Source organism: Anser brachyrhynchus, assembly GCF_964034855.1.
Source record: "Anser brachyrhynchus genome assembly, chromosome: 3".
NCBI classification, from domain to species: Eukaryota; Metazoa; Chordata; class Aves; order Anseriformes; family Anatidae; genus Anser; species Anser brachyrhynchus.
Genome location: NC_137696.1, coordinates 89,630,057 through 89,653,631, shown reverse-complemented (window position 1 = coordinate 89,653,631; position 23,575 = coordinate 89,630,057). Strand labels below are relative to the sequence as shown.

At 45.7% G+C, this 23,575-nt stretch overlaps 1 protein-coding gene across 2 annotated transcripts; it reads right to left on the bottom strand.

Moving 5' to 3' along the window:
- Positions 1-392: 392 nt before the first annotated feature.
- TENT5A (terminal nucleotidyltransferase 5A) lies at positions 393-7,069 on the bottom strand. Of its 2 annotated transcripts, XM_080585430.1 has the most exons (3): positions 6,843-7,069; positions 6,162-6,659; positions 393-5,262 (listed from the first exon to the last, which is right to left on the bottom strand). In XM_080585430.1, the coding sequence occupies exons 2-3, from the start codon at positions 6,594-6,596 to the stop codon at positions 4,483-4,485; spliced, it is 1,215 nt and encodes a 404-aa protein (XP_080441556.1). In that variant the 5' UTR covers positions 6,597-6,659; positions 6,843-7,069; the 3' UTR covers positions 393-4,482. The 2 variants fall into 2 exon arrangements, with proteins under 2 accessions (XP_080441556.1, XP_080441557.1); XM_080585431.1 differs by lacking the exon at positions 6,843-7,069 and having other exon boundaries at positions 6,162-6,810.
- Between the last annotated feature and the right edge of the window lie 16,506 nt (positions 7,070-23,575).

Sequence of the window (23,575 nt, the reverse complement as noted above, 5' to 3'; positions counted from 1 at the left end):
AGGCATTGGGACCCTCGTGCCACTGCTGGCAGGGCACTTCACCATCCACAAGCACCAGGCCTCACAAGAAGGTTTCAATCCCGCTACCTACACTGGGAAGGCAGTAAGAGCAGTGCTGGTTGGGCAAGGCACCAGATTTTGGAGCATTTACACGGCCTGACAAGATCTGGACCAAGTGGTTTTGGTGCTGGCTGGGGAGCTTCTCCACGGCCCAGTGGTCCTGACGTTGGGCAAGGCTTTTCAAAATGGCTGCACTCCCATCAGAAAGCAGCCCAATGCTGCTCTTCTCGGAAAAGTGGTGCCCTCGTCTTTTCTTTAATGAAAGCGAGTTGGTATTCATTAGGAGCAGGCCAGAGCTATTTCAGACATGGAAGACAGCAGACACAAATCAATAGAAAAAAATAACTTCTTTTTATTTACAAAAAAAAAAAATCCAAATATTGGATGCTGTAAACAAAATTCACAATCTGTTCCCTCTAGAGTCTGTTTTCCATCAGCTCTTTTTCTGTGACAAAGCCTATAGTCAAAATGTTCCAAAAGAGCAATCCAAGGAGCAGTTTGCTGCAACAGGATGCCTTGCAGAAGGCAACAGTTGTAAGGAAATCTGAGGGAAAGCAAATCTGCACAGACTCCTACAGACTGCAGGAGCCTGCAGTGCTTCAGCCAAGCTGTCTTGAAATTTGCAAGTTTTTTTTTTTTTTTTACTATTTATTTTGTTAGCAAACCATTATTACAACAGCAAAACAGTACACTGATTTTCTTTCTCGCAAGGGAAACTCTCTGCATAAAGAAAACCATACAAAAGAATATATTCAAATAGGAGCTGAATATGCAGTTACAGTTTTTCCTCTTCTGTGCAGTTTTATCTAACACACTTCATATTCTCAATAAAAAAAAAAAAAAAGCTTCTTTTGAACTGGTAGGAGTTTCTGACATGATGCAAACCAAGCATTTAGTAAGAAGTGTTTAGAAGATTTGTGTGAAGGCCTTTGTGCAAGACAAAACAAAAAAGTATTTTAAGTCCAATAAAACTAGAAAAATATCACTTTTTTGGTCTTCTAACTGCCCATCTATTTTTAGAAGAAATGTTCTTGCATTTGGGGGGACAGCTACATCTAAGGAAAAAAAATCCCATTTCAAAGCTCTCGGTTGTTTCACGATAACTACGCTGAACCAAGTTTAGGTCCCTGTTGGTTAGCAATAAATTCAGCTGCGGCACAAACAGTTTTACTGTAATCAGGTCAATGTTTTTAATCAGTTCAGCTCTTTAAAAGGGGCACTGTCTCTTGTAGCAAGTTGTAGCCTTACAGCTGATTGGATGGGAAAAATGAAGTCTACAAAGCAAGAATGTGGTTGTTAACTTTAAAAGTACCAGTGTGCTGAAGAGGAGGGGAAAAAACAGTTAAAAAAGAGTCAGACTTTACGGAGGGGAAGGTGTGCAAACCGCAGAAATAAACCAGCTTTGAAAAGGGGTTCTTATTTTACTCTTGGCCTGAACTCACGCCTTCTTCCCACCTCTAACACCGGGCACCTTTTAAACTCCCAGTCACAGATACAACAAAGCTCCACCAGTTCCACCACTTGCTCATTAACATATGCAAAACAGATCCAGAATACCTATATAATATATATAAAAACATATTATATATGTATCAAAATGCAAACGCTGAAAGGTGCAGTTTAGCTCAGAGCCCTACTGCATGCACTATAAGGTAACTAGCTGCTGTCAATCATAAAAACACAATAAAATTTGAGCGGAGAGGAAGTAAATCAAAACTTTCTTCTAAGCAATGGAAAAAGGGTCCTTCAAAGGAAAAAATACATTGTGTCATGTATTATCAGCATCTTGTGGTTATGGCACCGCTATAGATTCTCAACCCCCTCGAAAGAGCGGATGACTCATTTATTTGCTGCAAATAGTTGTGGCGAGAGAAGACATACCACATTACCAGCTGATCCTATTTCCCCAGCCCTCCCCGGCGCTTCCGCTAGAAACCCTCCCCAGAGCTGCCGGCAGTGCTCGGGTTTGAGCAGCGCCTTCCAGCCCCGCTCCACCGTTGGGACACGGTGGGGCACGGGCCCCCAGCCTGGGGCTGGGAGAGGAGGAAGCCCACAGGAGGCTGCAGCCTCCACAGGAGGAAGGGACGGCGGGGACAAGGTCTCCGAGCAAACACAGCAAAGGGCAATGAAACAGCTTTTACATTTCCTGAAGAATTCACAGGGAAGGTGCTTCAGTAAACAAATCGGGTTCCTGTTAGATTGCCTTCAGAGTTAGAAGTACAAAGCGTGACAAAAATAGATGTACCTTAGTATCTCTGTAGGGAAAGCACTGCCGGGATACCAGTCTTGTCCTCCCTCGCCCCTGCCTCCACAAGACCATGCAACGAAGCAGGTCGCATTTTCTCTCAAAAGCCTGATTTCTCTTTTTTTTTTTTTCCTTTTCCTCAGTACAAAAAAAGCAAAATATTAGCGTCAAGTGTCATTTAGTCATCAGGGTTTCAAAGCCCAACGAAGAATCTAACACCTTCAGGGATGGCACTGAAGTGAAAACAACAGCAGAGGTTTGATTTTCCCCCTGCTGGTCTTTTGGGAGAGGAAATGAAAGTGAATAGTTATTGTTCCAATGTAAAGTGATTCCATTTAAATAAAGTACAGTACTGAAATTGTAAATGCAGTGTGACAACCAGATCAAAGATGTTTAATATTTGCATAAAAATATATATATAATATATATATATATAAAATATAATTTTAAGCAATCGTGCAACACTCTTAAAAAGGGTTCATTTCACATTTACTAAATTCTAGTGGTCCTGGAATGCGTAACGCATTCTATTAAAATACTCCTTTAAATACTAACAATTAGTGTTCAGATCACCAACTAATACAATATTCTTTAGCTGTCAGGGGGTTTAAATAAACCTATCTTTGATCCACGTTCCACTGAATTACACATCATGGAGGTATGCAGTCACAACATTAGTGGGTTAAATGTCAAAATGGCATTACAGTACAAAACAGTTAAAAAAATCAGCTAGTCATATGTTTCTCCATTTGTGGAATTATTATGGCTCACAAGCAACTCACTGAATTACTGTAATCCTTGTTCTTGCAACCAAAGACATTATCTGAATCCCACCTTAATCCTGACTGGTTCGTTTACTCCAAATTTCTCAGGTGTGGGTTAAAAATTCACTGCAAGGTGCCCACTGTCCTATGACATCCTGTTGCAAACTGGAAAACACATAGTACTTTATTTAAACATTCCTTAATTGCTACATTTTCCTAGACCACATTAATATATATTGTGTGTGTATATATATAGATATACACATAGAACATGTACATATATACACACACAAACATATATACACACATACACACACGTACCTAGGATAATAGCACACCAACATAACATTTACTCTATACAAGTATTTGCCAAGAAAAAAAATAGGGCATTTCCTCCACCACTTATTCACAAGCTTATGGTTGTTTTTTTTTTGTTTTTAATCCTTGTGTCCCTGATAAAACAAAATGTATGGTTAAACCACAAAACTATATTTTTCTCACTTCAAATTCTATGAAGGCATCAGGCACTTTTGATTACTATTGGTGTGTACAAATATAGCAACATCTTTTCTTTTTTAATATATATATATATTTATATATATACTCTACTGTATCTTCTTTGCTCGGATAACTTATTTGTGAAATCTTTGGTCCTTGAGCATATTTTGTTTGCCACAGCTCGTTTCCCTGCATTCTCACATTTTTAAAATGTGAGGCATGCACACACAGCTGGAAATAATGGACTTTGTCATCGTACGTGTTTCTGTTTTTATAACTGTACCAATCTACTACTGTTCATTTGGAGCAAGCTGTTTCTGGTAAAGCATTCTCTATTCAAGCAAGCTATACATTCTACACGGTCAATCCATAGACGGCACTTGCTGCAAGCCCCAAATGCAGTAATTCCAATATACATTTTTATTCAGCTTATCTCTGCTTTATGCCTCTACTTTTAATTCCTGAATATATATATAGAATTGTTTTTTGTATTTTTTTTCTTTTTGTTGTTTTTTTTTTTGTTTCTTTCTTTCGTAATTCTCCCTTTTGCAGATCCCATTCTAGAGTAAGGATAAAAATAAAAGAAAATAAGGCTTTCCCACCTTCTCTATGCCAAAGCTATGGGAGCAGATACTGCCAACCCATATTGTCATCAAGCATTCCTCCCTCGCTTATTTCAGGGGAAGCTGGTTGCTTTTAATGACAGGCCTCTTGTGCTCTGGGGTAGGATCCAATTATTTTGGGGTTCTTTCTAGATCATGCTCCCGTTGTTTATTAGAAGAACCACAGGCTTTTACCAAGCTTGAAAACCAGAGCAGATCATCATTGCACAAAACACCCCATTTCAAAGGGGCACAGGACCCCCTTCTACGTGTTAGAAAACGTTCTCCCCACCGGGTCTACTAATTTCGGTCCTTAATTACAGGGCAGCCAAGTAGAGTATGTGTGCTGCTGGCACGGGAACACCGTCTGAACCTGGGCAATATAGTAATTGCTGAAGTTAGCATCTGCTACATATGGGGCTGGCTGGTAATAGCAGGTGACATTGGCCACATTGGGGATGATATTTTGCTCAGCTAGGACCCGGATGGCCAGCATGGTGATCAGATTCAGCGTCTGTCTCCTCTCATGTCCCATCAGGCACACTGTGCTCTCATTCACCACACCGTGGAGGGTCATGAGATAGTCATACTTGCGGTCCTCTAATCCCACAAAGTGGTTCTGCAAGTAGGACTCCAGCTTCCTCTGCTGCTCTCCAATGTCTGAGAAGTCAATGAAAAACCTCGAGCACATGTATCTCTGCAGGGACTTAATCTCGGACTCGGAGGCAGCCCTAAAGCCCCTTACCAAAAGGTTGCAGTACTTGAGCAGACCCCCTCCTCTAATCTCTTCCGGGTTTCTGGTGGCAATTATCTTGTTGCAGAGGTGATCGAAAGCTTCTTGGAAATCCCCATAGACGCTCTCACCGATGATAGTCGGGTGAAAGGTTTCAGTCATTGGGTTCTCCGAGCATTCATAAAAAAGCAGCAGGGAGTCCAGCTTGATTTGAAAGGAGTCGACGCTGAATTCGAACTGCCGCCTCAGAGAGTCCACAAATTTCAGCTCCACGTTCTTGCCGCTGTTGTTGGACAAGGAGATGAGACTCCACCGGTCAGAATCATTGCATACCTTTACCATTTTCTGCACGTAGGCTTCCTACAAGGGGAAAGACAAAATGAGCAAATGAAGACACGGTGGGGAGAGATCTCCCCCCCCTGCAGCAGCCGCTTGCCTTCTCCCCCACCTCCACCCCGTCCTAGCGAAAAGGCTGTAAGGAGCCTGCAGGCACGGATCGGAGGAGAAACGCTCAGTGTAAGAGCCCAGAGCACTGTCATTGCACAGGGATGGCAGGGGAGGACGTTCCTGGGACTGTCGTGCAAGGGAAGTACTTGGCAGGGCTGCTTCTAAATACATCTACATGCAAAACTGATGGCGCGCATGCCAAATATCCATGCACCCCCACACAGAGAGTCACCGCTACAATTAAGATAAGAAACCCTTTTTATCGGTTTCCACTTCCCCTCCCCCCAAAAAAAGAAAACTCAGCAAGTGTTCAACGCTCCCCGACCCTGCTCTTGCGGCGCCGCTTCCGCAAATCTGCCCCATATGCCAAGAAATCCCTCTAAAAACCTTAAAGGCATTTGGCACGCCGCCTAATTAACCCGAGCGAGCCGTCTGCGCGGCAAGGGAATGTGGCTCAGCACCGGGGCATTTAAACACCCCCAGAAGAGCGCAGCGCGAGCACTTGCTTCCTTCTCGCAGCCACAAAAGCCCCCCTAAGCCCCCCGGGGACCGGGTCTGGCACCACAGGCTGCTGTAGGGCTGAGCCAGGAGACTGGCAGCGCCTTGGCTGCAGCAGGTACACCACCGGTGCTGGCAAATGCAGTGACACGGAGGGAAGGAAGCTGATCAGTGCCGGGGAGCACCAAGCCCAGCTGCTTTACCGCAGACCCCTCTTCACGTGCAAGGATGGGGGGGAAAAGTCCCCCGTGTGTCCCCGTGGGTCCCAGGGAGCGGGGCAGGAGGGGACACTGCCCCTCTCCTCGCAGGGTTACCTTGAGGGTGAGCGGCGTGATCTTCTCCTTGTTCACCCCCTCGGGCAAGAAATCCAAGAGGCAGTCCAAGACCACGTCCTTGACAGTCTGAAACTCGGCTTCCCCTTTGAGGTCGGCGCAGAAGATGAGGTCCAAGTCCTTGTAGCCCAGGCCGCTGTCCTGGTGGAGGACGTGGCTGGCGGCCGAGCCGTTGAGCCGCACGTCCCTCAGCCCGATGCCCTTCTCCTCCAGCCGGCTCCGCACCACCTTGACGATCTGCCGGGGCTGCATGGCCAGCGTGGGGAAGTTGCCGCGGCCGTGGATGGGGATGGTCTCGCTGAGGATGCGGTCCAGGCGCTGCACTTGCTCCCAGCTCAGCACGTTGCACTGCGCGCTCTCGCAGCCGCCCGCGTACCTCCCGGCGGGGCAGCCGCCGGCCTGCCCGTCCTCTGCCATGCTGGGCTGGATGGCACCGCTCCGGCTCCTCACCGCCCCCCCGGCGCCCCTCGTCCTCCGCGCCTGGCGAAAAGAGCAAAAAGCGAGCGGTCAGCGGCGGCGGCGGCGGCGGCGCTCCCCCGGCCCCCGCTGCGCACACCTTAAATTAACCAAAATGTAAAAAAAAAAAATACAAAAATAAAAACCCGCCGAGGGGGGTAGGGGGGGAAAGCCCCCCGCGAGCACGGCGGAGGAAGGCGCCCGGACCTGCAGAGCCGCCGCTCTCCTCGCCCCCCGCCGGGGCTGAGGCCGCCCCGCGCCGTCGGAGAGGCCGCCCCGCGCCGCCCGCCGCCCCGCTCGCCCCCGCCGCGGGCCGCCGCCGTCTCCGGAGCTTTCGTAGTTGTGCCCGGGGAAGGTCCCCAGTAGTTTTTATACGGGCTTTCTCCGCTCTTCCGGGGCTCCGAGTCACGGCGCCCGCGGCCCGCCCCCTCCATCTGCATGGCCGGCCTCGCCGGTGCCCCCGGCACGCCCACGGAGCGCGCACCCACGGGCCGCCCCGCCGCCACGGCACGGCTCGGCACGGCTCGGCACGGCTCGGCGAGGCGCTGCGCAGCCGCCCCGCCCCGCTGGAAATCCCGCGCAGCGCCGCGCAGCCGCCCGCCCCTCGCCCTGCTTTTGGGGGGGGGGGGACAACAAGTGGAGTCCCCTCGCGCTGCCCCGTATTTTCGTCCCCAATTTTTAACACCCCCCCCCCCCCCCCCCCTTTAGGGACGTTCCCGGGAGGCCCAAACTTCGCAGCAGAGCGGCGGGATTTGGCAGGGCCCCGCTGCGAGCGGTTGCCGAAGATCCCGGAGCTGGGGGGGGTCTCGGCTGCGCCATCCCCGACGGGATTTTCAAAGGCGGCGGCGCAGGGACGTCGCGCAGTGCCTGCGCATCCCGGGAAGAATATTATATATATATATATGTGAATATATATATACATACATATAATAAGCAGCCTGCCCGTTTATTACAACGTTGGTGATTTCGGAGGGAAAAATAAATAAAAATACCAGGATAATGCACACACACGTCTAATTTTCAAATTTTTTTCATCTTGATTTTTAATTTTCAACGTTTTTTCACCTTCAATTCCTCTGATTTTTAATGTAATCACTCCGCATTTGCGCCTTTTTCACCTGCTCCAGCGCTAAATTTGTTTGCGCCGGTCCCGTCGCGCTGCGCGCCCCCGCGCACCCCCCTGCGCGCCCCCGAGGTGGGGGGGGGGCGCGCAGCGCGCGGCTTGCGCGGGGAGGGAGGGGGGATGGGGGGGGTCGTTGCGTCACCGCTCGGAGCTTTGTGACGCGCGGAGCGCGGGGCCAATGGGGGCGCGCGGCGGCGTGACGCGCGGCCGGCCCGAGCGGGCGCTGCGCCAAATGGCGGCGGGGGTGGGGTGGGAGCAGTGGCGGTCGACGCACGGAGCCCCCTCCCCACATGTCGCCCCCCCCCACCCACCCCCCCGCCATTACGCAGCGGGCTGGGGTTGGGGTCCGTGCCTGCATGGCACGGGGAAAGGCTCAGGAACGCCCCCCCCCCGCCTAATGAAAGCCCCGAGGGTGCCGCTCGGTGCCCCCCCCGCCCAGCCGGGGCGCCCCCCGGTACGAGCGGGGAAGCCCCCGCCGCCCTCCCCCGCTCGTCGCCGGCCGCAGCCGTGTGGCAACGGTGCCCCCTGCCGGGCAGCCGGCCCTCCCCGTGGGGGGAGACACGGTTTGGTCGAGCTTGAGGGGGTGTTTTGGGGGGTAGGGGGTGTTAAGGTGTGTGCGGTGGGGGCAGCGCGACACCGGGGGGGGGGAAGCAAAGGTTGCGAGGTGCAACCCAGAAGGTCCCGCTGACCCTGCTGGAGACACTGCTGGTGTCGGATGGAATAAAGCACTGAGGTGTGTAGGGTCCTGTGCCAGCGGGTTAAAGAAAAAAGAAAAGGGGGGGAACGGGAGGGGGGGGAGAAAAAGATAAACGGGAAAAGAAAAGGGAAAGAAAAGAAAAGGAGGGGAACGGGGGGGGGGGGGGGGAGAAAAAGATAAACGGGAAAAGAAAAGGGAAAAGAAAAGAAAAAGGAAAAGAAAAAAGAAAAAAAATAAAAAGGAAAGAAAAGGAAAGGAAAGGAAAAGAAGAAAAGAAAAGAAAAGAAAAGAAAAGAAAAGAAAAGAAAAGAAAAGAAAAGAAAAGAAAAGAAAAGAAAAGAAAAGAAAAGAAAGAAAAGAAAAGAAAAGAAAAGAAAAGAAAAGAAAAGAAAAGAAAGGAAAAGCAAAAAAGGGAAAAAAGGAAGAGAAAAAGAAAAAGGGGAAAAGAGGAAAACGAAAAGGAAGAGAAAAAGAAAACAGAAAAGAAAAAAAGAAGGGAAAGAAAATGAAAAGAAAAAAGGGGGAAAGAAACGAAAAAGAAAATGGGAAGAGAAAAAAAGGGGAAGAGAAAAAGAAAAAAGAAAACGGAAAAGAAAAAAATGAAAGAGAAAAAAGAAAGGGGAAAAGAAAAAGGGAAAAAGAAGTAAGGGGGGAAGAAAAAAAAAGGAAAATGAGAAGAAAAAGGGGAAAAGAAAAAAAAAGGAAAATAAAAACCTTAAAATCGGGGAAAGAAAAAGAAGAAAAGGAAAATAAAAGGGAAAAAAAGACAAAAGGGGGAAAGAAAAAAAAATGAAAGAAAAAAATGAAAGAAAAGGGAAAAGAAAAAAATGAAAAAAATGAGAAAAAGAAAAAGGGGAAAATAAAAAGGTAAAGAAAAAGTAAAGAGAAATGAAAAGAAAAAGGGGAAAATAAAAAAAGGAAAAGGGGAAAATGATTTTAAAAAAAGGGGGGGAAGAAAAAGGAAAAGAAAGATGAAAAGGGGGAAATGAAAAAGAAAAAAGGGGAAAAGAAAAGAAAAAGTGGAAAAGAAAAAAAAAGAAAATGGAAAAGGGGAAAAGAAAAAAGAGGAAGAGAAAAAGGAAAAGCAAAAGGGTAAAAAAATAAAAAAGAAATGAGAAAAAAAGAAAAGAAAAAAAGAAAAGAAAAAAAGGAAAAGAAAAAAAGAAAAGGAAAAAAAAAAAGAAAAGAAAAGTAAAAGAATAAAAGGAGAAAGGAAATTAAAGGGAAAAAAAAAAGGCAGGAAGCTTTTAAAGTCTGGATGTGTACACGTGAATGCAACTTGAAAGCAGAAGCCGGGTATCTCGTATCCGCCGGCAGGTCTTTTGCCTTGCCAGCGAATTCATTATTTAAAATAAATACTCAGGCTGCAAGGGGCAGCAGCTGGCCTGCTGCAGGCCCGGCTGCCGGGAGGCCCAGCGCAGCAGCAGCACTGCTGCAGGTGCCTGCAGCGCCCGCGGCCGCAGAGGCCGAGGAGACGGAGCCGGGTTGAGGCCGAGGAGGCCCCATGTTCAGGGCACCTGGGGAGGTTCCAACACCACCCAGCCGAGCAGAGCCCCACTCCCAGCATCGCTTCAGCCAGAGGAAGCACGGCACACCTGCCCTCTCATCCCGTTTTAATCTAGGCCATCGCTGAACCTGGGGAAAGATGAGCTAGCAATAGTTAACACTTGGACTTCCTATTTGACTTCTCAGCATGCTGCAACTAAATTTTAGCAGCATTAAGTTCAGCAATACCACGGAATGTCTCCGTGCATTTACCCTGGCCAGTAGGATTTAATGCTATTTTACATGCATCTTGTTTCCTTTCTCCTCTGTAAATTGATGCCAGTTGCAGACTTAAGAAGAAAAATAGGCAGAAGCTCGCTCATGCTGAAGAATACTGCTCTGGTAAAGGCCACGCGAGCGTAGTTCAGAGGAAGCCGTTCACACCGGGCAGCTTCGCTGAAGGAGCAACGCCAGCCAAGCCTGCTGTGAGCACCTGCAGATCACATCCCACTCACTTGAAGCAGGAGGGGAAATTGTTTCCAGTCAGAATTGTAGCATGGACACTTTTTCAGTTCAGAAAAGTACACAGGATGTTGATCATCGTGCCTTTTTTAGTATAAATTAAAAACTATTTGAATCAGTGTGAAATTATTTTCATGTCTGGGGTATACTTCAGGGTACAGGTGTATTCTGTACTTGCTGCTCTTAAGCCAACTCGAATGTGAAAGCCCACATTACTTTAAATCAGTAGAAATAATTGAGAATTGTAGTAGGAAATTTAATTAGGGTGTGTTATGTTATAAGAACTATAGAAATATTTGCATGAGTTTCAGGAATCACTCATTATGACTGATGCTGGTAATGCTGTTGCTATTAAAAGCATTAATTCAGTTTATGAACATGCTGTGTCTCTTTAATGACAAATATGTATTTTGGAAGGAAAAGTTTTCATTGGTGTTTGTTTTTTTTTTATTGAAATTGTGAGCAGAAATTCTTTGACAGAATTTGGATGGGGTTACTCACACAAGCTGTTTGAATTGCCCATGCAATTAATGGGAAGGTAAGATGTGCGGTGTGAACCATGCCTTTCTGTGGGCCCGCACAATATTGTTCAATTAGTCCCTTCACCCCACCAATACTCTCCATCCGGCTGCAGAAAAATTAAGATTAATAACACCAAGTGTGTTTCTGTATGCATTTGTGTGTATTTGGCTAATAAATTCTTCAGCGTGAGTTGTTCATTCATCCCAGCTGCATGGGGGAGAGCGCACTCCAGGTGAATTCTTACTGAATTGAAGAATTTTTAGTATTTTCCTGACTGAACTCCATGGAGGTAGACCATAACATCATCCTGGCTCCCTTTTGACCACTATACAGTGCCTAAAACAGGAATGTGTTCTTTAGCTGTAAAAAAGGAAAAACCTGTGACTCTGCGTCTATCTGAGCTCCAAATCAGGTGAAGGGGTAGCAGTAGATGGAGGCAGACACTTCTGAGGCCTCAGCCTCTCCTGCCCATGGCCTGCGGACTTTGCCTTGGCCCACTCATGTTTTGCCTGGTTTGTGAGGCTGAGCCTCCCCATCCTGCACCTTTCCAAGCTTGAAGGTTTTCAACAGGAGGAATTGGGTTTGTATGCCACAGCTCCTCTGCTAACACAGCCAAGGTTCAGGACAGACAGACAGACGGTCAGGGGATTTGGTTCTGAGCAGCAATGCCACTTCAGTCCAAACACTAGTGTTGATTCAGCCAGAGGTGTTTGCTTTTGTTAAAATCACAATAAATATCAACACTGTTAATATCACTAGGTATTAAAGGCCTTCTCTCTAGGCCTTCTGTCTGGGGATGACATGGCAGAAAGAAAGACATACAGGAAGAGCAAGGGAAGTCTAAAGAACTCCCTCAGAAGTTTAGAAAGAAGATACAGCAAAACTTTATCCCAACTATGTCATAAAAAAAGTTTTGTAATATCATTTCATACAGAGCCCAAGGGCAATGAAAACATTACAAATGACACCTGTTTTCTGCCTGCTGAAGATGGAAGACGTAACCGGGCAGCAATCATCTGAAAACTTAATTGTGCTGGCACACAATTTTCTTTCTGGAAAACAACAAGAACGTGGCTGAAGAACATCCCTAGCTGTTCTCCACCCAGCCAACATCTGGGAGGATCAGCTCACCGCCAGATACACATTTCTGGAGAGCTCAGGCCATCATTGTGCCCTTCCTTCCCCACCACCTCGGGTAGAGCAGCTGGGACCTGCTGGGAACAGCCTTTATCTCCATCCTGCTCCCTCTGTGGTGCAGTGGGGAGCCACCGGCACGGGTTCATTATGGCTGTTGCTGGCAGGGAGATGCCAAGGAGACATCAGCCACCAGGACAGGGATTCGGAGGACTGCAGGCTTGGCCAGGAAACGCTCTGGGCTACCACAAAAGCCTGCAGAGCCAAACACAGCCCAACCTCACCCCTGTGCACACACACATGCACACAGCCCAAAACCTGAGTTTCATGGAAACGGCCCATGGTGAACGGGGAGTAACTGGAAGTAACGATGCTTAGCAAAATGACTAATGTTGCTTTCAACAATAGCACAGAACAGTGCACTTTCAAAATAAACTCATAGACTTTGTCTATACTAGACACACTTGCAAGCCTTCCTTAACCTTTACTCATTCACCTCTTTCCCAGACCTGGTCTGGGCAAAGTCTGAGCATGGGTGTGGAAGCAGAGCTCAGGCTGGTCTGGTTTTGTTTCGTTTTCTGTCTCAAGAGTACACAAGCCTGATTTTAAAACTACTTTTAAAGACCTTGACTTTCTCGTGTACGTGCATAAGGGAGTCCCCTGATACCTTCGTGTTCTATATATTTTATTTCTGAAATTTATTTCCTTTGGTGATACCAATAAAAATTATTACATTTTGGAATGGAAGAGTCTATACTAGGAATTAGCACTGGAGTTAGCGTTGACTACTGGAATATTCAACACTAAGGCCCTTTGAATAAAATGAAAATCAGAGATTTCTAGGAAATGATCTTTCAAAGATAAATAAAAGAAGCATTTGTGCTTTCAAAGTACTACAGTTCTATTAGCTTTGTTTTCCTTCTGCCAGTTTTTACTGGAAAGATATTTTACTCGTCCTGGGAAAAATGTCATTGTTTGGACTAAATGCCGTGTTGTTTTGAAAAGGTACAGTTTAAAGTAGGCCAAATTATCAGACTTTTCTGATGAGCCTGCCAGTAGCTTTTTGCGATTCTGTTGAGAAAGTGTGTGTCAAATGAAATAGTAGCGCTCACCATCTGCATTGTTGCAGCAGCTACAGGACAAGTCAGAGATCGGGGCACCAAATGGTCCATCAAACTAAAGACAGGCTGCTGCCTAACCTAAAGAGTTCGTAGTGTCAGTACATCAGGAAATGGCAGTATTTTCCATTTCATAAACCCAGCATTTGCTCCCAGGGGAAGAGTTGTTAGGGTCGCCTCCTGGCCAGGATTAGTTGAATACAGGCGAAGGCAGAGGCTCCAGCAAGGCTCCTGTCTCCTCCACCCCAGACCCGCGGTTGTCCCACCCTGTAGGACACGGGCAGGTGAGGTCCCATCAAGCCCCTTCCTGTGGGTGCTCCTGCAGAAAAAGCAGCTGTGCTCCCAGATTCAGTGCAGTGCTACAGTCATGGTGGAGCCCATTGCTTACATATTCTGGGCCCTTGGGATCTGAATGCAATTAAAATGGGCTGCCCAGGTATGCCTGTTCATTTGGGAGGCAAGGATCAGGCTTTACTCTCTTGAAGAGACTACATTTTTCATTGCTATGTGAGAAAGTCAACGTCTTCGGTCTTCTTGCCCACATAGGAAAGGCGAAACCCCGATGTTTCATGACTCATGCAGCCATGCAATCCCAGTTGCATATGACTGATAGGATTTTATGCCGATTTTACTGTTCCATGTTTTGTTTATCCTAAAATGCATTAAGCTCATGTGGGAATACTCCAGTGGATTTCACCATTCTGCGTCTTATTCAGGGGAGCTGGGGAAACACATCATTTCGGATTTAAACAAGCTGTCCTGCATTTGGAACAGCGAACTGCAGAAAACACACAACTAACAGAAATCGGGTTACCGTTCATTCGGACAGAACTGGTTTCACAGATTCAAAGCCATCATTTAGTTTCACCTACTACAAAACAAAAGCTGTTTACCAAATGCTTTCACTATCAAGAGAATGACTCCTGATGCAGCCAGAGCACATTTCAGTCTCGATTAACATTTATAAATTCTGGAAATTAACTGTATTCTTGCAGAAAAATTGTTCCATTTCCTAGTTACTCTCATTTTTTAAAATGTGCACAACATTCCTAGTCGGAAGGCACGTTTACACAGAATGGGATTGTTCCCAGTGATTTTTCTTGCTGCACACTGAACTGACATGTATTTCTAGGATGCAGTTCTTGGCAGCTGTCAAAAGGTGAGACGCATTCAGTGCTGCTTCTGTCTAAAACTGCCTGCTGAAGCAATACAAATTGTGCAGCTGACTCCCCACACTACTCAGCACCCCGCCCAAGTTGACTACTGCAGATAGTGGGCTGCTGTGAAAGAAGGTTCTCTATTGCTACATGCCCCTGGGGTGCGAAAATGATCTTCTTACAACTGCACATACACCAACAGCCAACACAAAACCATTATTACCAGACTAGAGTAGACTTTGGTCATCTACAGTTGTATGGGTGCTCCAGGCCTTTGGGATGGAGGCAAAGAATCAGAGTGACTTAAAAACAAAAGAATGAAACCCAGCATTTTAGGGCTGTGCAAGTGGGACCACAATCAAAGCACTGCAGCAATGGACCAAAAGGGTGGGGGAGTCCTCTTCCAAGGAAGCAAAGAACCGGAAGGTACCACAGTCCATGTGTGCACATCAAGAGAGACAAAGAGGCGTTCTGGTGGCACTAGTGTGCTACCATTTGAAAACCAGACTTTGTGCCAAACATCTTAGTCAGAAGTATACTTCCTGCTGCCCATGGGATGCCACCATGCTGGGCTAATGTGCCCTGCTAGCCTTCTCGGATCCTGGTGCTGCCTTAGCACTTCCAAAATTCACAGAAGCCCAGAAGGGCTGAGGCTGGCAGGGCCCTCTGAAGGCCACCTGCTCCAACCCCTGCTCAAGCAGGGCCACCCAGAGCAGGCTGTGCAGGACCACGTCCAGGAGGTTTCTGAGGATCTCCAAGGATGGAGGCTCCACCAGCCCTCCAGCTGATTGGCCCCAGCACAATTGCATAGTCAGTAGGGATCTGTTCTTAATTTTAATCTCCTTTTTGTATTTCTCAGTCTCCAGCAAAACTGTCACCCAAAAAATAAGAGGTCACCTCTTTCTGGTTTGTTTCCTTTATCCTTTCTCCACCCCCCACCCTCACCCCGGATCATTTCCAGTTATCCATGTGCTGATGATGGCAGCTGCTGCAAGGACCTGGTTCAGAGCCGTGCTGCTCTCATAAGCAGGAGTGTAACGACATACTTCACCAAAGCACCCACCCACAACACTCCTTTTTCACCCACAACACTCCTTTTTCTTTCATGGGTTTCCTTTTCCTGCGTGTGAAGCCTTATTCCTCCACACCCTGTGCTGCTTTGGTATGCTAGATTCAAGAGCAAAATCCTGCCAGAGAAGAGTGTTTGGTCAGAGTATGGAGAAAAAAAGAAAAAAGAAAAAAGAAAAAAGAAAAAAAAAAGAAAAAAGAAAAAAGAAAAAAGAAAAAAAAAAGAAAATAGGTAATTTATCAACTACATTTCAAAGCAAAAGTAAGGTATCTTGTGAAAATATATACATATATATATATAATTTTTTTTCCAAGTAGAAAGGGGAGTATGTTATGAATGCAATAAAAAAAAATAAAAAAATAATTAAAAAAAAAAGGTGAAGCATTTTTTCCCATGCAAGATTTTTCCACCAGGAACGTGAAAATGCTACAGATCAGTACCTGAAGTGAGTTATTATGCAGTAGCATGCCGTGCCTCCACTTCATGGGAAGGGCAGAGAGCCACTTCTGAGGAGGAAAATGCTCCAGCCTGTGCTCTTGCTGAGACCCTGCGGGACCCCAAGTGGAGCCAGCTGCATCAAGGGCCACCAGCTCCCACAGCTGCAGGTTACTACTGATTTTAGTGCCAGGCAAGGCAGGCACCCCAGGACTCCAGCCCTTCCTGAGCATCACTGAGCGTCGCCAGTACCGTTTACTTCTGGCAGAGATGGACAGCTGCACAGCAGCACCTGCAGCCCATTTTTTGCTCAGGGCAGGCTACAAACCCCTGGTGCTCAGGGTGGTAAAGCTGCTTCCCCGAGGAGCATTTGCTAGAGCATAGCTATCTTCTCTGAGCTCTGCCACAGAGGCATGCGTCTCACTGCTGTGGAAGAGCTCAAAAATCAGCAAGACCTTGGAGGCAGGAGCTGTTCCCAACTGGGAAAGCACCAGAACAGCTCCTGCCCCCAGCTCTTGCCCAGTTTGGAGCTCAGCTGCTGCCCCACTCTCAGGAGGCAGAAGCAGCCTGTTCTTCAGGGTGGCAGCTTCAGCGCCTCAGCCCTGCTGAGCTCAGCAGTAGCCCAGCTGAGCTCTGAACCCTAAGCTGGCTTTGTGCATGGATAAAAATAGCAAGGCACAAATAATGTTTATAACAAAATAAGGGCAATTGTCACATATCTGTTCTATTTTTTTTTACTGCAAAGCCCTCACATTTCTGAAGGGGCAGAGACTTGTACAAAAATGATCTCCCAGCCAAAGCACTACAGGGCACTTTTAGATCTTATTTGTTCCTTGGGTATGCAGTTTTGGGTGGCTCTGCTGAGGAACATGGAGGAGGCACCCCAGAGGGTAACCTCAGCCCACCATGGGGTTGTAGGATGGAGCTGAGTCAGGAACAGAGCTTTTATCTCCAGCTCTGATGTTTGAATATTCCCCATCACAGTGGAAATCTTCTAAGACAGCTCATCTGACATGATACTGAGCCAAAATACGGAGAACAGTTTGTGAAATTTCATCCTTTTGAAACAGAGCCCTGAGCTTGCCTCCTACTCATACCCAAACCTAATCTTTTCCTGAACAACAGCCTCAGCTTGATCCCTGTCCCAGTTTGGACACCATCTCCTCCTTGAGTCCTTCCCCAGTGTTAAGGAATTTCATTGTGGATGTACCACTCAGCATCTGAAAGCACAGATAAGTGTCACAGGCCTATGAGGTGACCTGATAAATTAAAGGAGAGCGGATGGTACACTAATATTATTAGTCCAATCCCTGTTCCTCTGCCAAGGACCAGTCTCGCTGTTCAAAATTAACCCCCAGAGGTTCTTATTTATCGGCATAACATTTGCTTCACTTGCCACTGACTTCACCCAGGAGACCTGTTGTCCTAATGCAAAGCTTTTTGGAAAGATTTATATTCCATATGCCAAATGCTGCTCTCATTTGGACTACAATAACAGAGGCAGGGTTTTGGCTCTGGATACACAGAACTTCAGGAAGAGGCAATCTGTGCATTTGTGCAAAAGGCTCAACAAACAACACTGGATTATTCCTGGAAGTAGTGCACAAAAGTCCTCCATTCAGGAGGGATGATTCCCCACCAGTCTCTTCCCCACAGTCTCAGGATATCCTTTGGGTAGGAGCCCCACATCTCCGCCATGCCCACTGACCAGGCAACTTCTTAGGAAAAAGCTCCCCATGTTGGGTGTTGCTCCACAGGCCATCCAACATGGCTTTTTGCTGCAAGGAACCAGCAGAGCATTATTCCGTGGTCGCTGATGCATCCCACTGTGTGCCCACTTGAGGCAGGTAACACATTTCTGTCATTTTAGGATGGTACATATCCACAGCAGAATTTACAGCAATTTGTTGCTCTGAAATATGGCACCTAGATTGCTGTCAAGTAGCGCATGCCCTTCACTGGGCATGTGTTTGTTCCACGCATCATTGCAGCCTCCGTCTTAGACTACATCATCTTGTAAGCAAACTGGTAACATTTTAAAAGCAGCTGATGCCGTGCAGACAAAGTGGTTCTGTTTTCCTATTAACTGAAGTGTGCTGCTTTTCATCACTCACTACCTTCATCACCTTCACTTCAAAAAATAGGTGGGAAATGATTTCACCATTTTGCTTCTAATCAACTGTAATCCTGAGCTGATTTGTCTTTAAGAAGTTCTGGCCTTGCTCCAAAGGGCTGCACGTCCCAGAGACGAGCTATCCATTTCCTCCGGCCTTTTTAACATGGCTGCAGCTGAACTTTTAAGCCAGATCATCCCCCTTTACCACACATGAGATTATTGCTAGTGTGCAAATTGAGGCAGAGAATTAAAAATAGCTGTGCTGGTGGCTGTGAAGTCACTTGATCTAAGGCTTAGTTAGAGGTTTATGTGTCACTTGCAAGTACGTGAGTTCCTGAATAGGCTGTTTGGTAAGTCTGTGCTGTGGGGAGCCCTGCTGTACAGATCTGACTTCTTTGCTGTCCACAGGTCAGCTTAGGACATAGAGAAATGAAAAAAAAAAATAATACTAATAAAATAAAAAAAAGGCACATTTTAGAACTAAATAGCTAGGTGATTGAACTACTTGTGATGCAAGCCAGTAGTGTACTTGTACATGCTTAGCTCAGCTGAGCTCAAAGTAGTCGTACTGTGCATGTGTTGGATGCTCTCATATAGTGCAGCACAGTAGATGTGTGAGCCACAAAGGCAGAAGTGGTTGAACCCAACTTTTGTAGAAATGATGCAGGAGAAATTTCAAATTTCTAATTTTCCATGGGCTTAGTTATTTTGGCAAAATGCCTGTTGTTGTTTTTTAACATGAGCATTCTTAGCTAGGGAATTAGTTAAGAGAGATTTTTAATCAGGCATCCAAGAGGAAGGAAAGCAAAGTTCCAGGGTAAGAAAGCAGCATGTTCTTCCTTCCAAAACCTATAATCTTAAACACAAAAACAATTTGTTTGTCAAATTATTCCTTACTTTTTTCCAGACTAGGTGTAATTCTTCATTTTTATCACTGGGCAAATGCCATACATCTAAGTGCAGTTCATAATTCTTCTGTACCTACTAATGAGGAACAGGTTTGCAGCCCTCAAAGAGAGGCCGGACAGACTGCAGTCACGCGACTGCAGAAGCTGCTCACACATCCTAAGCTCCTCTTGTTCTTCATCTCCTTTTCTCATGTACGTCTTTTCATTCCTACATAAAGAAGGAGGACTTCCTATGGTTTTTCAAAGCAAACATTGTGCAGAAGGAGATTTACTTCGCATTTCTCTTGTGCTTTTGAAAAGAGGCTCTTTAATTTTGGACACTTTAGAATACATTAGCAATTCATCACTTGGCCCTTCTTAACAACTGACTCTCTCATTCTTCTTGCTAGCTAACACACATCTCGGTTTTGTTGCTGAGATGCCTGAAGTTTTAAAGCTGTACTTCCTACTCACCCCGAATAGTACAAGTGCCCCAGCTGCCGTGACATATCTGGCAGGTTTTCTGCCACCACATCTGAAGTATCTGTCAAGGTTTCACTAATCTAACACCATGGAGAGGCACGAACCACAGGGAGCTGTGTTCATTGATGGTATCCGATGGACAAACATGGCTCAGTGTCCCTGAGAAAGGCTGGGGATTTCATGAACTTTCAGCATAAGTGATTTCACTTCTAATCCTTTATTTGCCAAGGGTTCCCCTCAGCCCTGCTCCTGCCTCCTCTGAGCAGAGCGAACATCCATCTTCACACCCCGTCCCATTCCTGACAGCACCCTGGTGGCATCTTTTGCCTGACCTTGGCTCAAAAGCCCAGTACTGTGGCTGGGGAGAAGGGTGGAGAGGCATGTGGGATGGATGGGGTGACACAGGAGCTACTCGGGGGGCACATTTCAGGCAGCTTGAGTGAAAATGCACCCACTGTTCAATGGCCCCCTGGAGCGGCTTATCTTGTGCCAATAGCCTTACTACGAAATGTGTGCTTTTCATAGACACAGCTCTGCAAATTTCATCTAACATGTAAGTATTCTTAAAAATGAGGCCATTTATAAACTCCTCTCTTTCCTCCTCTCCCTCCCTGCCCTGCTCCCCAGATATGCCTTTTGGCAGGGGGAACCCTGCCTGTCACAGGCTTATTCCGCATGGCTCCAGACCAAACAATGAAGCAGTGAAAGGCGTAATGGCAGTTAGCGATGAAAGGAAAAAGAATAAATAAATAAATAAATAAATAAAGCAGCTGTAAACCTAATGGTACATATAAAACTCACCCAACTTGGACCAGAACCACTGAATACATTTCTGTTATCTGATTTCCAGTTATAGATTGCCCTATCCTTTATGCACTCATGGGTATTTCCCACAAGTGCTCACCTTTCAATACGTTTAAGTCAACCTATTGTTTTCAAAACCTGACATAAAAAAGGCCTCTCCAGGGCCTCATAGGGCCTCATAATTTGAGCAAGCTGTGCAATCTCAGCAACGGCTCTTTTGGCAGAGGCTCCCTGCCACATGGCAGGTTTTGGTTCTGTCAGGGCACCACTCTTCTGGAGCAAAACAAGGAGGCCATGTACCCAAACACAACGTTGGCTCTAAATACCTCTCCCATCTGTAGTCATACCAACTGGGGACGTGGGTTTCCGGCAGGACACCTGGACTCTGGCATACCAAAACCCAGTGCAGACTTGGGGGCTGGGTCATTTCAAAGCCACCCAGCTGCTGGAACAAGTCTGGTGGCTAATCTTGTGGAGGAACACTGAAGAACAAGACGGCATTTGTGTGCCAGACTCGTTCTCTGCTCTTCCACCTTTCTGCTCAGGTACTGGATGTCAAAGTTGGATGGAGGGTTGTCATTCATAAAAGTAATCTGGTGCCAATCCTGTAAAAGCTTCCTTTTAAGAGAGATAAGATAATGCAGTCCAACAGTTCTTTAACTAAATAGGATTAATTAGCAGGAAGTTGGCTGCTTAATTCACCACTGACCTGTAGAACCTAGTAAGAATGAGGTCGTTGGACATAATAGAGCTATTTATGAGTTTAGGGCAAACTCTAATAACAGAAAATATCATTTAAAGCTCACTCTGATATAATAAATTTTGGGGGTAAGAAAATATTACTTATTAAGGAGAGATCTAATCTTTAAAATAGTGTGCTCTGTGTACTCAAAAGTTTATCCCTTCCAAAACAAACTATTGCAACATCTAAGCATTCAGTCAGTGGACACCAGACTTTGATATTCAAACCCATCAGGTTTTCATATCCTTTCTCCCAAACTTTGTTATACAAAGCTCACTTTTTCTATGACCTTAACGTCTCACAAGAGCTTCACATTATGAGAATCTTATTTCATGTTTCAGTGCACAAGGATCAGCGCTTCTCTGTGCATATCCTGATTAATCATCTTGATTAAATGAGGTTTGTTTAAGAATCACAAAAAACAGCATACATATATTTCTATAGCTCCCCAATTTCCTTCCAGCTTCTACCTACTTTTTCACTTGCTTTTTCTGATAGCAGCTGTTTGCAAATGACAGTTTGTATTACTAATACACATGTGCATCTATAGCATTTCTGTCAAAACAATATTCCCCTTTTTACCAAAGAATCTCTGATTTCTTCCCTCTCCTCCCCCAATTACATCCTGTCATCCTGTCTGTCCCCACACCATTTAAAGGATTATCAAGCTGGGTTTCAGTTGATTATAGTGTATATCATGTTCCAAAATGGCAGGTCCAAAACCATTTATAGATCAGAAATACCACCTGAAGCCATTCTTGGCAGCTAAGTGCACCTATTTCGGCGTTCTGTGGTCATGTAGAAACCAGGCACAACAACTACAAGGATGACCAGAGGGCTGGAGCAACTGTCCTATGAAGACAGTCTGAGGGAGTTGGTGTTGTTCAGCCTGGAGAAGAGAAGGCTCTGGGGAAACCTTATAGTGGCTTTCAGTACCTAAAGGGGGCCTGCAGGAAAGCTGGGGAGGGACACTTTGTCAGGGAGTGTAGGGATAGGACAAAGGGAAATGGTTTTAAAATAATAAAAAAAAAAAGTTATATTTAGACTAGATTCAAGGAAGAAATTCTATACTCAGAGGGTGTTGAGGCACTGGCACAGGCTGCCCAGAGAAGCTGTGGATGCCCCATCCCTGGAAGTGTTCAAGGCCAGGCTGGATGGGGCTTTGGGCAACCTGGTCTGGTGGGAGGTGTCCCTGCCCATAGCAGGGGGGTTGGAACTGGATGGGCTTTAAGATCCCTTCCAGTCTGAACCATTCTATGATTTTATGATCCAAGCTACAACACAGTCAAAAAAAGAAGTATTGATTTTTCATGCACCAGGTCTACTAGTCTTTCTGCTTGCAAAGCAGAGGGATGAATGGTTACCCCTCAGCTGCCCATGTGGGAACTAAAAGACTTTCCTCTTTAATTTTTTTTTTCTATTATTATTCCCTCCATCTTCAAAGCCTTCATGTAGTAACTGGCTAGTGTCCCACCTTAGCTTGCCAGGGAAGCTTGAACATATTCCTTAAGATGGCCAAAAAGGTCGTTATGGTTTGAAAGAAAACATTTCTTCTACCCAGGAGCTCAGCACACCATGTCCCCATTTCTCCAGCCTGCTGCCAATACTGAGAAGTGAGATTGCTTTTCAAGCTCAATAGTGAACAGTTTTGTGTGTCTAATACAAAAGATCAGGAAGCCAGACCCACTTTTTTATTTAATACATGGAGCCAGATTCTCAGCTGGTATATGCTGAAATAACTCTACTGGTGCGAAGAAAAATATACTGATTAACACCAGCCAAATTTCTGCTCTACATATTATGTTTGCAAAGTAAATGGCATAAATCATGGAAACCGTACTTATTTTTTCCATTTTGAGACATTCTTCTTCCAGTATACCCTGGGAAAACACTGTTGCCTTTCCTAAAGTGCTAAGGATTCAATTAACAACAACAAAAGAGGGCCAAAAGTGCTTCCATAAACCTTCAAAACTTTACTAGCACTGTTCATCCCTATTACCTCCATAGCCACAGAGACAAAGGAATGAATAGTTCCTCGTCTAGACTTTTCTTCTCCTGTCTAGTATTGCTTTAATATGTCAGAACTGGAGGCATGTGTGGAGGGAGGAATGCATGCACACACATGATGCACTCTCCATCACGATACACATCTCTGTCTTTCTCTCTGGTAGCTCAGTAGCTCAGGCTACTGGAATTCCCATCAGCTGAGTGTATCCAAATGGCCAGATGATTCATCAGTAGAAAAGGAAAATATCTAAACTTTGCCTGTCTTTTAGGGAAAGTTATTAGTAGAAAGTGTTGCACTTAGGAAAAAAAAAAAAAAAAAAACATTTGCTAAGTTTTATTGAACTGATCTATCTTCCAGCATATCAGCTTAGAACCTACATATCTGCACCTCATATCTTCCGAAATCTACTGTTCATACAATGTTTGGGGGTGTGGATGCAACTTTGAAAAAATGAGTGTTACTTGGTGGTAAATTATTAGTGCTTTGATTTGTTAGGTCTTTTTAAGTGGACATGTAAATCACTGCAACATTCGCAATGAGTAAACAAGTACTCCCACGCTGTGAAAGAAGATAGGGATATGTACAAGGCGATAGTACAGCTAGTTTACTTTGAGCCTCAGATTAAATAAGTGTTTTCA